Source organism: Notechis scutatus, chromosome 1 (assembly GCF_049901735.1).
Source record: "Notechis scutatus isolate UNSWTSFEM ecotype Mainland chromosome 1, rNotScu1.2, whole genome shotgun sequence".
Lineage (NCBI taxonomy): Eukaryota > Metazoa > Chordata > Lepidosauria > Squamata > Elapidae > Notechis > Notechis scutatus.
The window spans coordinates 263,492,209-263,506,070 of record NC_142009.1 but is presented as its reverse complement, the minus strand read 5'-3'; the positions used below and the strand labels follow the sequence as shown (position 1 = coordinate 263,506,070).

General features: G+C 33.8%; 1 protein-coding gene across 7 annotated transcripts in view; it reads left to right on the top strand.

The window, feature by feature from the left end:
• LRRC4C (leucine rich repeat containing 4C) overlaps positions 1-13,349 on the top strand; it is a 341,443-nt gene extending 328,094 nt beyond the window's left edge. For all 7 annotated transcript variants that reach the window (XM_087951253.1, XM_087951256.1, XM_087951254.1 and 4 more), the window contains one exon: positions 11,247-13,349. In XM_087951253.1, coding sequence (XP_087807379.1) covers positions 11,289-13,199 — 1,911 coding nt within the window. In that variant the 5' untranslated portion in view covers positions 11,247-11,288 and the 3' untranslated portion in view covers positions 13,200-13,349. The remainder of the gene's footprint in view (positions 1-11,246) is intronic.
• Positions 13,350-13,862: the final 513 nt, after the last annotated feature.

The following is a 13,862-nucleotide window of genomic DNA, read 5'->3' as shown; positions in this document are numbered from 1 at the left end:
TAAATAAGGTAGAGATGAGCTAACTAAATTAGACCAAAGCCGGGCAATGCATTGCTTAAGGAAAATCTATTGCTTTAATAAAATTTGACAAAAATAATAACCAGAAATATGTCATTTTTGTTTAAATGCATTTTGGCAAATACTCAGGCCAAACTTCAAGACTTATTGCCAGTGCCATAATAACACTGCCAAAATTGGGAGAACATAAGTATCAGCACTTTCTTGTGATGGGAGCGGAAGGAAGAGAGAATGTGGAAAAGGATTGTGGGAGATTAAGGGCCAAAGTTGGTTTACTATTGTTTGTTTATTTGTCTATTTATTTATCTACCAACATAAACACTTCATGTTGGTCAAAATCAGTAGATTTGCTGCTAAATTTCAGTCACATGATCCAAAAATACTTTGAAATTACTGAATGTAGATTTGACAACTGAAATACACACCATTAATGGAATATGTGTAACTCACTGCTCATTTAGAGTCTGTTTAGTAAATTTTCAGATTTACTCATGTAAAAGTGTACATCCTTCTCATGAAATGAAGAGGCTGATCTACATTAACATTCGCCTCTATAGAAGTAAAGACTATCAAAGTAACGTAGCTAGATAGATAAATAGATTTATTAGATTTAGATTCAGATTCAGATTCAGATTCAGATTCAGATTCAGATTCAGATTTAGATTTAGATTCAGATTCAGATTCAGATTCAGATTCAGATTCAGATTTAGATTTAGATTTAGATTTAGATTTAGATTTAGATAGCTATTTATAGAGATGGGAATATTTGGTGTTATGAAGTGAAAGATGGCAGGAAATCCAAAAAAAATGCCATATAATTAAAAAAACAAACCCACAACCCTCATAAATGGTGGAAAAGTTACTGTTCATGACATTCAACTTTGTTTGCACCAGACATGCTCCCAGTCAATCCATATGTCCAAATCAGAGCAAGCACAGATACACACAGATAGACACAGTTCAACTAATAACAAAAAAGGCCTTATGTTTATTCATTATATTAAACATTTAAAAAGTGACAGTAATGGGATAAAAGATAGGCAAAAGTAGAAAGAGAGAAAGTAGTGAACCACAGGCAACCATTAATTATTTGTATCTATCAAATGGCATAAAATTTCCACAACTGCAGAAAAATAAAAATGAGTATTTAGCATGGGCAATCTTAAAGAGTGTAATTTTAGTTATTCCAGCTTTATCCTTTTATGTACAAAATCGAAATGGAAAATAGAATACTAGGTGATTCCTTCTCTGTTCTCCCCCATGTATGAGAATTATGTAGCGAATGCATATTGTAGAGTAATTATGGCTATCTCATCTAAAATAATGTTCCTTCTATTAAAACACACTGTTCAAAGTTTTCTTTCCTCTTCTTTAGAATCCTAGAAATGGGTGCACATTCAGGTGGAAATGGGTGCACATTCCAGCATATGAAAGGAAAATTAAAAATAGTTGCTAACCAAGCAACCTAGAATGATGTTTTGTGAGTTTTCTTAGGATGGGAAAGACTTTCCTAGTTCTCATAGTGATTTCTCACATTTCCCTTTTTTATCACTTCTAAATATAAATAGAAAAGGAATAGAGAAACATTACAGGTTTTCTGTATCAAGCTCTTTTCCCATTCTCAGCTGCTGTTAGTTAGATTTAATTAAAAAGGGACCTTTTTTAGAGTTTGTGCAAGCAAACGTGGAAAAAAGCATCCTGAATCATTTCTGTAAAGCTTTTTGGCACAGTACAGTTTTAAAATAGCTAAGCAATCTGTAGAGTGTTTAAAACAACTTGGACAGCAAACCGAAAGTAAATGCAATTTAAAGCAGCAGATTTAATATCCTGGTTTGGGAGAGGGGGGAATGAGGTTTTAGATTAGAAATGCTTGGCATATCATTAATTAAACTGAAAGGTGCATTCCAGTAGTATTCTTATAGAAAACCCAATGAATTTATGTGAGTATAGAAATTGGTAAATGTGTGTAGCAATGGTTTTTGTTCTTGTTTGGTTTGGTTGGAAAGCTTGGTTTCTAGTCAAAAGAACCAAATCAATCCTCCTGTGGTTGCTTATGATACATAATATTCTTATAGCTAAGGGACAACACTTTTTTTTTGTAGTGAAGGTTCATACCTGATTATAGTTGTTTGCTTTTATTATTATTTTTACTTCAGTGGCCATGGGGAGATGGTGAAGAGATGACTTTATGGTATTGTGCAAGTAGGCAAGGCTGGGATTTGTGTGTGCGTGCATGCTACTGCTTACATTCTTTTTTCCTCTTACTTCTTGTACAAAATGAGTATGAAATCGTGCTGGTGATGTTTGGTAGTTTTCCCCTTGACTTTTGGCAGTGCTACATCCCAGGACTACAGGAGCTAGACAAAAAATAATGTAGGAGCACATGCATGTTACTAATTGTCTAGCTGAGCTTTGATATCCATCAATAAGTATAACAAACTATTACTGGAAGCATTGGGAGCCATTATTTTCATGTAGAAGTGGTCAAGGATCCCTTGAACCCAAAATTATGGTGTTTTATTTTTTATTCTTTGGTTATCTAAGGAGTCGGCACATGTGTTTCTCCAAATGAAAGTGTTTGGATGTTGGTGACATCTCTTCCAAACCAATATGGATTTTAATACAACCATTAATCCATATATTGTGTGATAACGGAGATGCCACACAATTTATCTTCACTTGTGATAAGAGATGGCCTAACCAAGCAAGCTCACTTCCAGGTAAACCCTGATCTCCCCGATTCATGAAGACAAATGTCATAATAGCAAGGTTCAGACTTCAAGAGTCATTGCAGCTACAGATAGATAGATTAGGTATTACTATGTGTGCCTGTTACTATTCTTCTTGTGTAACAGAATTGTGGACACACAACCTTGAACTCTGAAATTGTTATTTGTCATATAATGAACTGCAGCATTATGCCTGGTCAGCACTTGAAGATCACAATGTGCAGGGAATGCAAAAAAATGCAGGAAATAATGTTTTGATTCATTAAGTGCTGCTTCCCCACCTCTTTTAATTAGCCAGGACAACAGCTTAGAGCCAAAGGACACTGTACCATTTGAAGGACTTCTTTGGAATGTGACCCCAAGGCAGCATCTTTAACACTTCAGGTCATCAACATTTTTGTGATAATTTATATTTTTAATCAAGTCCTACCATGCTGTTATATTTTCCTTGGTTGCTAATATTAATCTCTTCCCAAGAGACAGATGCTTTTTAAAGAAGGGGTAACATGATATTATATCTAACCTAAATGAAAGCTTATGAAATTCCTTTGGGATGTTTTCAGATTAAAAATGAAAGGCATTTTTCCATTACTGCTCTGTTGTTGTAATTATCTTAAAAAAGAAGTGTGCAGTTTTTTTCAGGCTTAAATATCATAATTGGTCTTATATAATGGGTCATGAGACACTCTAAACCTATGATGGCGAACCTATGGCATGGGTGCCACAGATGGCATGCAGAGCCATTTGTACGGGCATGCGAGCCCCAGCCAAACTTAATTCACTGGGCATGTGCGTGCCTCCCAGCTGATTTTCGACCCGTTTGAGGGCTTTTTCGGCCCGAGGGAAGCCTCTGCAGCCTTTGGAGCCGAAAAACAGGGTCGTTTTGTCACTTCTGGTATTTCTGATAACGAGCCTCACGAAAAATAAATGGAGGCTTCCCTCGAGCCTTTGGGAGGCCGAAAAAGGCCTCAAACAGGCCAAAAATCAGCTGGGAGATGCATGCATGCCCAGTGCAGATAAGGGAGGAATGGCGCGTGCATGCACAGGGGCTGTGGGGGGGGGTATGCATTGCCTTCTGGGTGCTGGCAAGTGAGTTTCAGCACAGGAGCCCAAAAAGGTTAGCCACCACTGCTCTAAACATACAGGGAGGCAGCATAACCAAGAGTTAGGACAAAAACTGGATTTAATTCAAATGCCATTTAAATTGTTTAATATAATTAAAATGATTACTAACAATAAAATTAATTATTTTACCTTCTGGTCTTCCGACTATGGAATAGGGAGATCTGCATGCAAAGACTTTTATTCTGTCTTATTTTTCTTTATTTCAGTGTATTTCCTGGTGGCACTATCTTTTAGATTCACAGGTCTGTCAATGTCTCGTATGAAATTCTTTTTTTTTTTTAAGTTTTATTGAGTTTTTTATTTTTAAGCATACATCATGTGGTTTCTGGGTATATTCATTTTTATTCAAATAGCAATATTATTATTGTTGTTGTTGTTGTTACATTAATCAAACTTATATAATCCTAGTATTGATGTGCATGATTGTTTTAGAGTAGTTATTCAATATTTCAATGTTCCATTTTAATGCCAATTATATGATTAAGAATACATAGTTATATTATCTTTCAACTTCTAATCTTTCCATCTAATTATTACTTATATTCTTTTACATAAAAATTATATCTGCTAATATTCCCCCTATTTCTTATTTCTACCTCTATTCTAGCTTCTAGTCAGGTCACCATTACTAATCCTAGTGTTAATACACATATTTATATTAAGACATAATCCTTTATTATTTGGTTGTTCAAAGTCACAATACGCCATTCAAGTACCAGTCATTCTATTATTTAAACATACCTAATAATACCATCTTTCAACCTCCAATCTTTCCATCTTATTGTTTATATAAAGGTGTGTATTCTTATTTCTACCTCTATCTTGACTTTTAATCAGGCCATAATTATATTAGAAAAAGAAGAAAATCCTTTCAATCCATCATTTCTTGTCCATTTTAATACTTCAATTGTTATTCATTTTTGGCTGGTCTCCAATACTCCAGTATGACGTACTAAAATTGTGCTTATCATCCCATAATTTTGCCATTCCAGAGATGGCGGCCATGAATCTCCTGCATCACAAGGCATCCAGTACCCTGCAGGCACTGCTTGTCTTCTTTTGCCTTGGTATACCCTTATGGGTCCAACTGATTGTTCCATTGTGCCATGCTAGTAACATGAAAACATTGCAGGTTTATGATATTTGATTCCTGCAATTACTGCACTTTTATTTTTCTTAACTAAAAGTCTAGTACCTCTTTTTGTGAACATTGTTACTATCTTAATTGATGAAGCTGCATTAGCTAAGATCCCAGGATGTTACGTATATTCTGGAGCACTGGGAGTTATAAACAGTAGGAGAATTGCTTGCTACATCTTTTTTCCCCCTTGAAAGGGATTATGAGAAGGAAATGGTCAGAATATACATTAAAGCTGAGAAAAAGAAGGAGGAAGAAAAGCCAATTCATCTAATGTACCACAGGGAGGATGGACCAAGGCCCAGACCTAATTGTTAATTCTGCTAAAACAACACCCAATAATGAACATACTTAGCTGGAGTCTTCATGTTCTACAAGGCACTGAACATTATTTATTCCACCATGATTTTGCTAATGATAGATCCTAGCTGGGCATTATGACTAACACCTATTTATTTTGTATTTTATTATTGCTTTTATTCTGTTCTTTATTGATATTTGTTGTAAATTGCCCAAAATATATATGGATTGGAATAACTGACAAATACCATTTAAAAGACAGTTACTCCACCTCAAAAGAACCTTCAGATAAATTATCTGAAAAGGAATACATGGTAGTAGGAAACACATTAAAATAGTGAAAAAAAATACCTCTGCAGGAGGAAATTATTAAGAAAATCATGGACTGTGCTGAAATGAGTAAATTGACATTTGAAATTAGACAACAAGAAGATAAACAATTTTATATGATATGGGATTTATTTTATCAATGGTTAGATAAAAAAACATGGCAAAGAAATAGATTAGCAAGCTTTATAATAAAAGTTAATAGATTGATATAGAATACAATATAAAATATATAACCATTGGATAAATGTATAAGATTAAACCATAATGAAATTTAGAATATCTCGTATAGAATGATGGAAAAATAGTTTCGTCAAATGAATGATTAATAATTGATATTACATAAGCACAAGTTAGATTGATAAGGTGAGAATTTATATAACTTGTGGGTAATGGTAAAAAAAAGGATAGCACAAAAGATTGTAACCAACTGACACACTGTATGTATATAATTGAAAGAGGGTTTTATGTTTTTATGTTTTGTCTGTATGTTTGTTGTAAAAAATAAAAACTTTTAAAAAATAGTGAAAAGCATAGGAAATATTCCTAATACAACAGTAACAACAAAACATATCAATATCTATGAGATTTTTTAAAAAAATATGGTAGAAAAAGTAGACAAGAAACTGAAGATTGAAGTTTGGACATTCAGTTTGAATGTGATTCAATCAATTTCTTCCTTTAACTGTATTGAAATGCTGATTCAACTGGGTGTTTTTAGAATGCATCAACAATTTATAGTATGAATGTGTCTAACAACACCTTTTAACAAACTAAATCAATAAATCAAAGCTATGCAATTCTAAGATTTACAATGATAATTAGATTTGACTGGACTTCTTGCCAAACCAACAATCTGAATCCATGTTAGATTTCATTTAACTTGTTTCAAATCAAATCTGTGAATCAAATATTGGCAGAGTTAGTCCAAATAAAGTTGAATTTTGTCTCTATGAGTATTAAGAAAGTTCATTTTGGCATGGAGCTAGAATATAGTGTAGTGGTTCAGATATTGTATTGGTTACAGAATCATATTGAATGGATAACTTGAGGCCAGTCACTATCACTCATACTAAAATCTCACAAAATGATTGTTGTGGGGTTAAAATGAGAAGACCCCGCTTCCCTAAAGAATCTTAATAACTCAGAAAGCAGGTAGGATAGAAACGTACTAATAAATACATAAATAAATGAAAGGATACAATTAAATATTTAGACAGTCATTTTAATTAAATATTTTTCTAGTAACAACTATCACCAGGTTTCATTCAAATCTAATTTTCAAGGTTCTCTTCAAGGAAATCATAATAACAATTTTACGCAAATCCCAAGGCTGATAAGATTGCTGAAATTTCTTTGATAATTTTTGCAAAAGCACTATAGAAGGATCAGGCATGCCTTTTTTTAAAAAAAAAATCAGTATATATATATATTTCTCATGCCAATGCATCATTATTTATACATTAAAGTCTAGAAAAATATATTTTGTTGTTATTCCAACATTCTGAGATACAGTATGGGATTGTGAGGGCAGGAGCAAAATAAAATACCCTTGATTATATTTGTAGATGATAGATGATAATGCTACTAGTAATAAACTATTTTAGTTATTTAGGTACATGTATTCTCAAATAATAATAATGAACTTGAATCATGACTACTACTTTAGCATTCTTTGAGGATCTGTGAGCATAAAGAACAAATGCAATTGAACACAAATCTTTGTCATACATAAATATATGCTGTAGTTTAACTTTACAGTAAAGTAAAGTGGCTATAGTTTAACAGTATATAATAGTAATATTGACTGGGTGAACATCTTATCCTCCACCTCAATTTTGAGAGTCACCATATTTAAATATGCTTATTTTTCTTTATGTTCATTTTCTGATGCTTTGTGATGTCTTCTTTCTGATTTCCTTAGCAATTCTAATCTCAGATTCTTTATCCATGTATTACAATGTCTTTTCCTGTGAAAAGATATCTGTAATATGTTACCAAGTAGCTCTGGCTACAAATCTATAGTGAGATATGCTTTATCCCGCTACAGAGATCTAAGCTGCATTGATCATCCATGTTGCTGTAAGCATAAATTCTGTCACTTAAGAGAAAGTTAACTGGCATTTTAGCAGTTGTTCCTTCAACCTTTGTACAAGAATCTTTGACTTTTGTGCTAAGGCCTTTGGCAGGCTTTTCTAACTCCCCAAAATGCCTCCAGCTTATTCAATCAGCAGTTGCTAAGGTTTCTTCTGAGTGATCACATAACTTTGATCTTAATTTTATGACACTTGTTTCCTCGGCTTTTTTTTTTCCTGATTGTAATAATCACACATGTTCACATATAATATGCAGAAGTGCCTGTAACCTCTTCATTGCTCAGCAGTGATAGATCTGGTAATAATGTGCTCACAGTTCTCACTGTGCTGTACTTTGTAACACCCAGAGTTTAATTGAAAATACACTCTGACCTTGGTTTTCTTCACTGGGCACAGAAAGGACATAATTGCTGTGAAGCTGCTGAGAGACATTATTCCAAAATGTCATATTGCTAATTTTGGCTGTAGAAGTCCCTCCCAAAATCCAAATATAAATATGGAACGTATCACTGTTTTGTATTGATAAAAAAAAGTATTTTTTTTAAAAAAAGACTTATTTCTCTGTACCATTTCATTATTTTCAAAATGTCATGGGAGTGTAATCATTTGATTTCTTCTAGTGATCCATTCCTCATTTATAATTACATAAACAGCTTGTAAACTGCAGACCACAAAAATATCTATACTCCATTTTACCTTCCAAAGGTTTCCATAGTTACAAAGGACAAGATTATAATTATCATTTGCTGGACGGAGGATTCTTAACAGCATTTCCACTTTCATACATAATTGTGATTTTCCTTCTAATTACATTATGTTGGATAAACTGTAATTGTAATGGATATTCTATATGTCTATAAACATTATATTTCTATAGTCTATAAACACTGTCCTCTGAATATGTAGAATGTTTCTATTACTGGAAGTTTTCTTTAGAATTCTGTGATTAGTTTTCTTATTTGTTTTATTTCCTTCATGTATATTCCTTAAGGTGAATGTTAAGGAATCTAAAACAGAAAAAAGACTTCAGAAGATCAATGACCTTTCAAGAATTACTGAAATGAGTATTAGATAGGCCAAGGATCAACCATCCATTAGTATAATGAAACAGCTGCTTTGTAACTCTCCTAATCAGAAGAAATTACAAGTTTTTTTTACACAAAATCAGGTTTTGTATTTCAAATGTCTTGCAATGAGGTAGAAAAGGAAGTTATTTTTCAAAGGTCAAAATAAGTGATACCAGTTAGTTTTGTTGATGACTGTGTTTACTCATGTTTTCAGTAGGAGTAAAATCTAAGGAACTATCCGATATTCTCATACATGCATAAATTCATAAGTTGATTATTTTTCTAAATAGATTGCTATGTGAACAGTAACATATTTACCATATTTTTCAAAATACAAGATTTCCCCCTCTGATATGAAATTAAACTGTTTGAAGCTTTAAAGGAAAGCCTTTAGCAGATAGCATTTTTGTCTACCAAATGTGTATTTTATATCTGTGTGCTCTGGATTATTAATGTGCTTAGAGCTTGCTATAATTTATAAGACTTCACTTTGGCCTGATTTATAGGAAATTTCATTAATCTCTACAGCACAGGGACCTTGCAGTGAGCAAGAGATTCAAAATGAATCCAGAGCTGTATTTAGGTACAACCACAAATGAATCAGCACTCAGAGATTTTGAATGATAATAATAATTTGCAAAGTTGAAAGTTCTTTTTCACTTATTCAAAGATCTGAAAGGAGCATTTTGGAAGGTAACTCGGAAATTGACAACCCTTTATTTTTGCATTTGGGACACATTACTGATGACAGTTTCCATCCTGCAGTGGTCAAAATATGAGGATTGGAGACAATGTGTATGAGGAAATAAAATCACTTGAATTTTTTTTTTTTAATATCTGTTTCCTGAAGTAAGCAAACAATAAGTATTCCGTCAGCAGATGTATTCAATAAATAAAAGCTTTTGGACATTTGCATAAATAATCAAAAGACATTTTCCTCCCTGGAGGAAAGATTTTCAAACCTAATATGATTCATAGAAATTTTTCCCCATAAAACTATGTGTTTTGGGTAACTTAACCCACCACTCAAAACTTCTGAAGAGCACCAGCATGGGGAAGCATGATATACAAAGTTACTAAATTACATATAAAGGGTGGGGGTAGATATTAAAAGAATATAGCCTAAAAACTGCATTTAAATCTGCTTTTTCAATTTTTTACTTTTGGTCATTTCATGGCTTAATGAACTAGAGTTAAAAACATCACCACACATTTAAGAAACATATATACAATCAATCTCTTAATCTCTGTTTCCCGTTATGTATGATTTTCCATATCCATAATTGCTAAAAAGATTTCAAACCTAAGCATATATGGTAAGGGTTTTACATTTGTAAGCTTTAGGGCTATTTTTGTTAATTTTGCATGTGTAAAATAGCAGACAGGCTTTGGCATACTCTTGAGTACACATAAAAAATATACTTTTCAATGTCTTATTAGACTGTGTCATCATTTGTGGGTGTTAGGTTGGTATGGACCCTCTGCAGTAAGGGCTATCATAAGCTATTTGTTCATGTTTTTCATTTATCTTGCATCCAGATGGTTAAACAAATAAAAACTGGTCAGATATTTTACTTTTGGTGGATATGCTAGATTTGGATGCTAGACTGCCTTATTTGAAATGCTTGCCAAACCCTAGGTGAAAAATACAAATCTCATTTTGATCATTCAGTTATCATTTTATCCTTATCCAAAGATTAATGTTATGGATCTCCATCTTCAGTTTTAGAAGTTCTGCTAAAAACTGATATTAGTTTCCAACTGACCTGTACATCCAATAATTAAAAATCTCTGAAAATAAATTCCAGATAAAGGTTCTGAATGTTCTTCTTTAAATAATGTTATTACAGGAGTGAATTATTCAGTAATATACCATTCCCTTTAAGTTAATTATAAATGTTTGAATAGCCATATAAATTGTGTTCTGATTAGACTTAGATTTATTGAAATGAATAATTTAATTCTGATAATTTAGTTTAATTTTCAGATTGGTTTTATAAGTGGATAATTCAGTCTTTGGCTAGTTACCTTCAGAAGGGTTGGACTCTTTTTCTTAATTCCCAGCCAACCTAATAGTGGTTGAGAATTGGATCAGCAAAAGTTCAGTATATCTGGAATGTCTGCTGAAAACAGTGAATTGGCTTAAAGTAATGTTCATAGTTCTGTAATCTTGGCCAAAACAGTATTTTCAATAGGGATTTCTCCTAATAATTAGAATTATATTTAATTATATGCTTTATTTTCTTTTACAAGATATTTTGCACCCAAAAGAAAAACCTATAATGACCAAGGGTAATTTAACTGTTAACTTATATTAACAATTAATCCCCAAGAAGTTTGTTTCTAGGTAAATATATTTTTTAACAAATGTGTGAATGCACAATTATAAGTAAGAAATAAAAATGCAACATTTGATACTAATATTGCTGTTTTCTTTTTTCTTTAGACTATTGGAACTCCTGAAGGACCAACTCCAAATAAATTATGAATGTTGAACAAGATGAGCTTACATCCACAGCAGATAATGATAGGTCCTAGGTTTAACAGGGCCCTATTTGACCCCTTGCTTGTAGTGCTACTGGCTCTTCAACTTCTTGTGGTTGCTGGTTTGGTCAGAGCTCAGACTTGCCCTTCTGTCTGTTCCTGTAGCAATCAGTTTAGCAAAGTAATTTGTGTGAGAAAGAATCTGAGAGAGGTCCCTGATGCTATATCTACTAACACTCGGTTATTGAATCTCCATGAGAACCAAATTCAAATAATCAAAGTGAATAGCTTCAAACACCTGAGGCATCTAGAAGTCTTGCAACTGAGCAGGAATCACATTAGAACAATTGAAATTGGGGCCTTCAATGGTCTGGCTAATCTCAATACTCTGGAACTCTTTGACAATCGTCTTAGCACCATTCCTAATGGGGCATTTGTGTACTTGTCAAAATTGAAGGAACTTTGGTTGCGAAACAACCCCATTGAAAGTATTCCTTCTTATGCTTTTAATAGAATTCCTTCCCTGAGGAGGTTAGATCTGGGGGAATTAAAAAGGCTTTCATATATCTCTGAAGGTGCCTTTGAAGGTCTATCCAATTTGAGATATTTGAACCTTGCTATGTGCAACCTTCGGGAAATTCCTAACCTCACACCACTTGTAAAACTGGATGAGCTAGATCTTTCTGGGAACCACTTAACTATTATCAAGCCAGGATCTTTTCAAGGATTAATGCACCTGCAGAAATTGTGGCTGATCCAATCCCAGATTCAGGTGATTGAAAGGAATGCATTTGATAACCTTCAGTCACTAGTAGAGATCAATCTGGCCCACAACAATCTAACACTACTGCCTCATGACCTCTTCACACCTCTCCGTCTGGAAAGAATTCACTTGCATCATAACCCTTGGAACTGCAATTGTGACATCCTATGGCTCAGCTGGTGGATTAAAGACAAAGCACCCTCCAACACTGCATGCTGTGCCCGTTGCAACACACCTCCCAACTTGAAAGGAAGATACATTGGTGAGTTGGACCTAAACTACTTCACATGCTATGGTCCTGTGATTGTGGAGCCACCAACAGACCTCAATGTCACTGAAGGCATGGCTGCTGAGCTTAAATGCCGAGCATCAACATCCCTGACCTCTATATCTTGGATTACTCCAAATGGATCTGTTATAACACATGGGGCTTATAGGGTTCGGATTTCTGTGCTCAGTGATGGCACATTAAACTTTACAAGGGTAACTGCGCAAGACACAGGCTTGTATACATGCTTGGTGAGTAACTCTGTGGGGAATACAACAGCTTCTGCAACTCTTAATGTAACCGCACAGGAGTGTATTACTTATTTTTCAACCATCACAGTAGAAACTGTGGAACCTTCTCAGGATGAGGCACGGACCACAGAACAGGTTTGGCCCACACCAGTTATTGATTGGGATACCACTAATGCGACAACCTCTCTCACACCACAGAGCACAAGGTCAATGGAAAAAGCATTCACAATTCCTGTGACAGATTTAAGCAACGGGATCCCAGGAATAGATGAGGTTATGAAGACTACCAAAATCATAATTGGTTGTTTTGTGGCAATCACTCTTATGGCTGCTGTGATGTTAGTCATTTTTTACAAAATGAGAAAACAGCATCACCGGCAAAATCATCATGCTCCAACACGGACTGTAGAAATCATTAATGTGGATGATGAACTTACAGGTGATACACCTATAGAAAGTCATTTGCCCATGCCAGCAATAGAGCATGAGCACTTAAACCACTATAACTCTTATAAATCTCCTTTCAACCACACAACAACAGTTAACACAATAAATTCCATACACAGTTCAGTGCATGAACCATTATTGATCCGAATGAACTCTAAAGACAATGTACAAGAGACTCAGATCTAAACCGTTTACAGATTTAAGGGGGAATTTAAAACAAAAAAGACAGTTTATTAAAAAAAATGACACAGATGACTGGGCTAAATCTACTGTTTCAAAAAAAGTGTCTTTACAAAAAAAGAAATTTATTTATTAAAAATTCTATTGTGAGCGAAAGCAGACAAAATTATGTGTATTCCTCAGAACCTCTTTTTGATGCATTTATTTACCCTACTCTACTGATTTCCCTTTCCTTTCTTCTCTCCTATACCTTCCCTTCTATCCCATTTGCCATATTTTTCATAGAACAACTTGATTCTCTAAAGAACTGGTCTAGGGATTTTTGTAAGAATTCTGTTAATGCTTTAGGAATTTTTATGGTGAATTCTAGTGGTGAGATTCGGTCTATTTTGTCTTTTTTCATTTCATTTTCTTTTCATGCCCTTTTTGAAATGGTTCAGAAGGGGAATCGATGTTAGCAGTAGATTCACAAGAACAATCAAGGAACAGAAACAAACAAAACAAAATATTTTATTTTTATTTTATTTTTTCACATTTCTGTATTTCTTGAAGGGACAATTCTGTGGAAGGGTGAAAAAAATCCAAGAAATTAATTTTCATGTGAGCATCTATAAAACCCATGATCTTTTAAACAACTCTAGAACCAGGATTTGTAGTACAAACACTAAA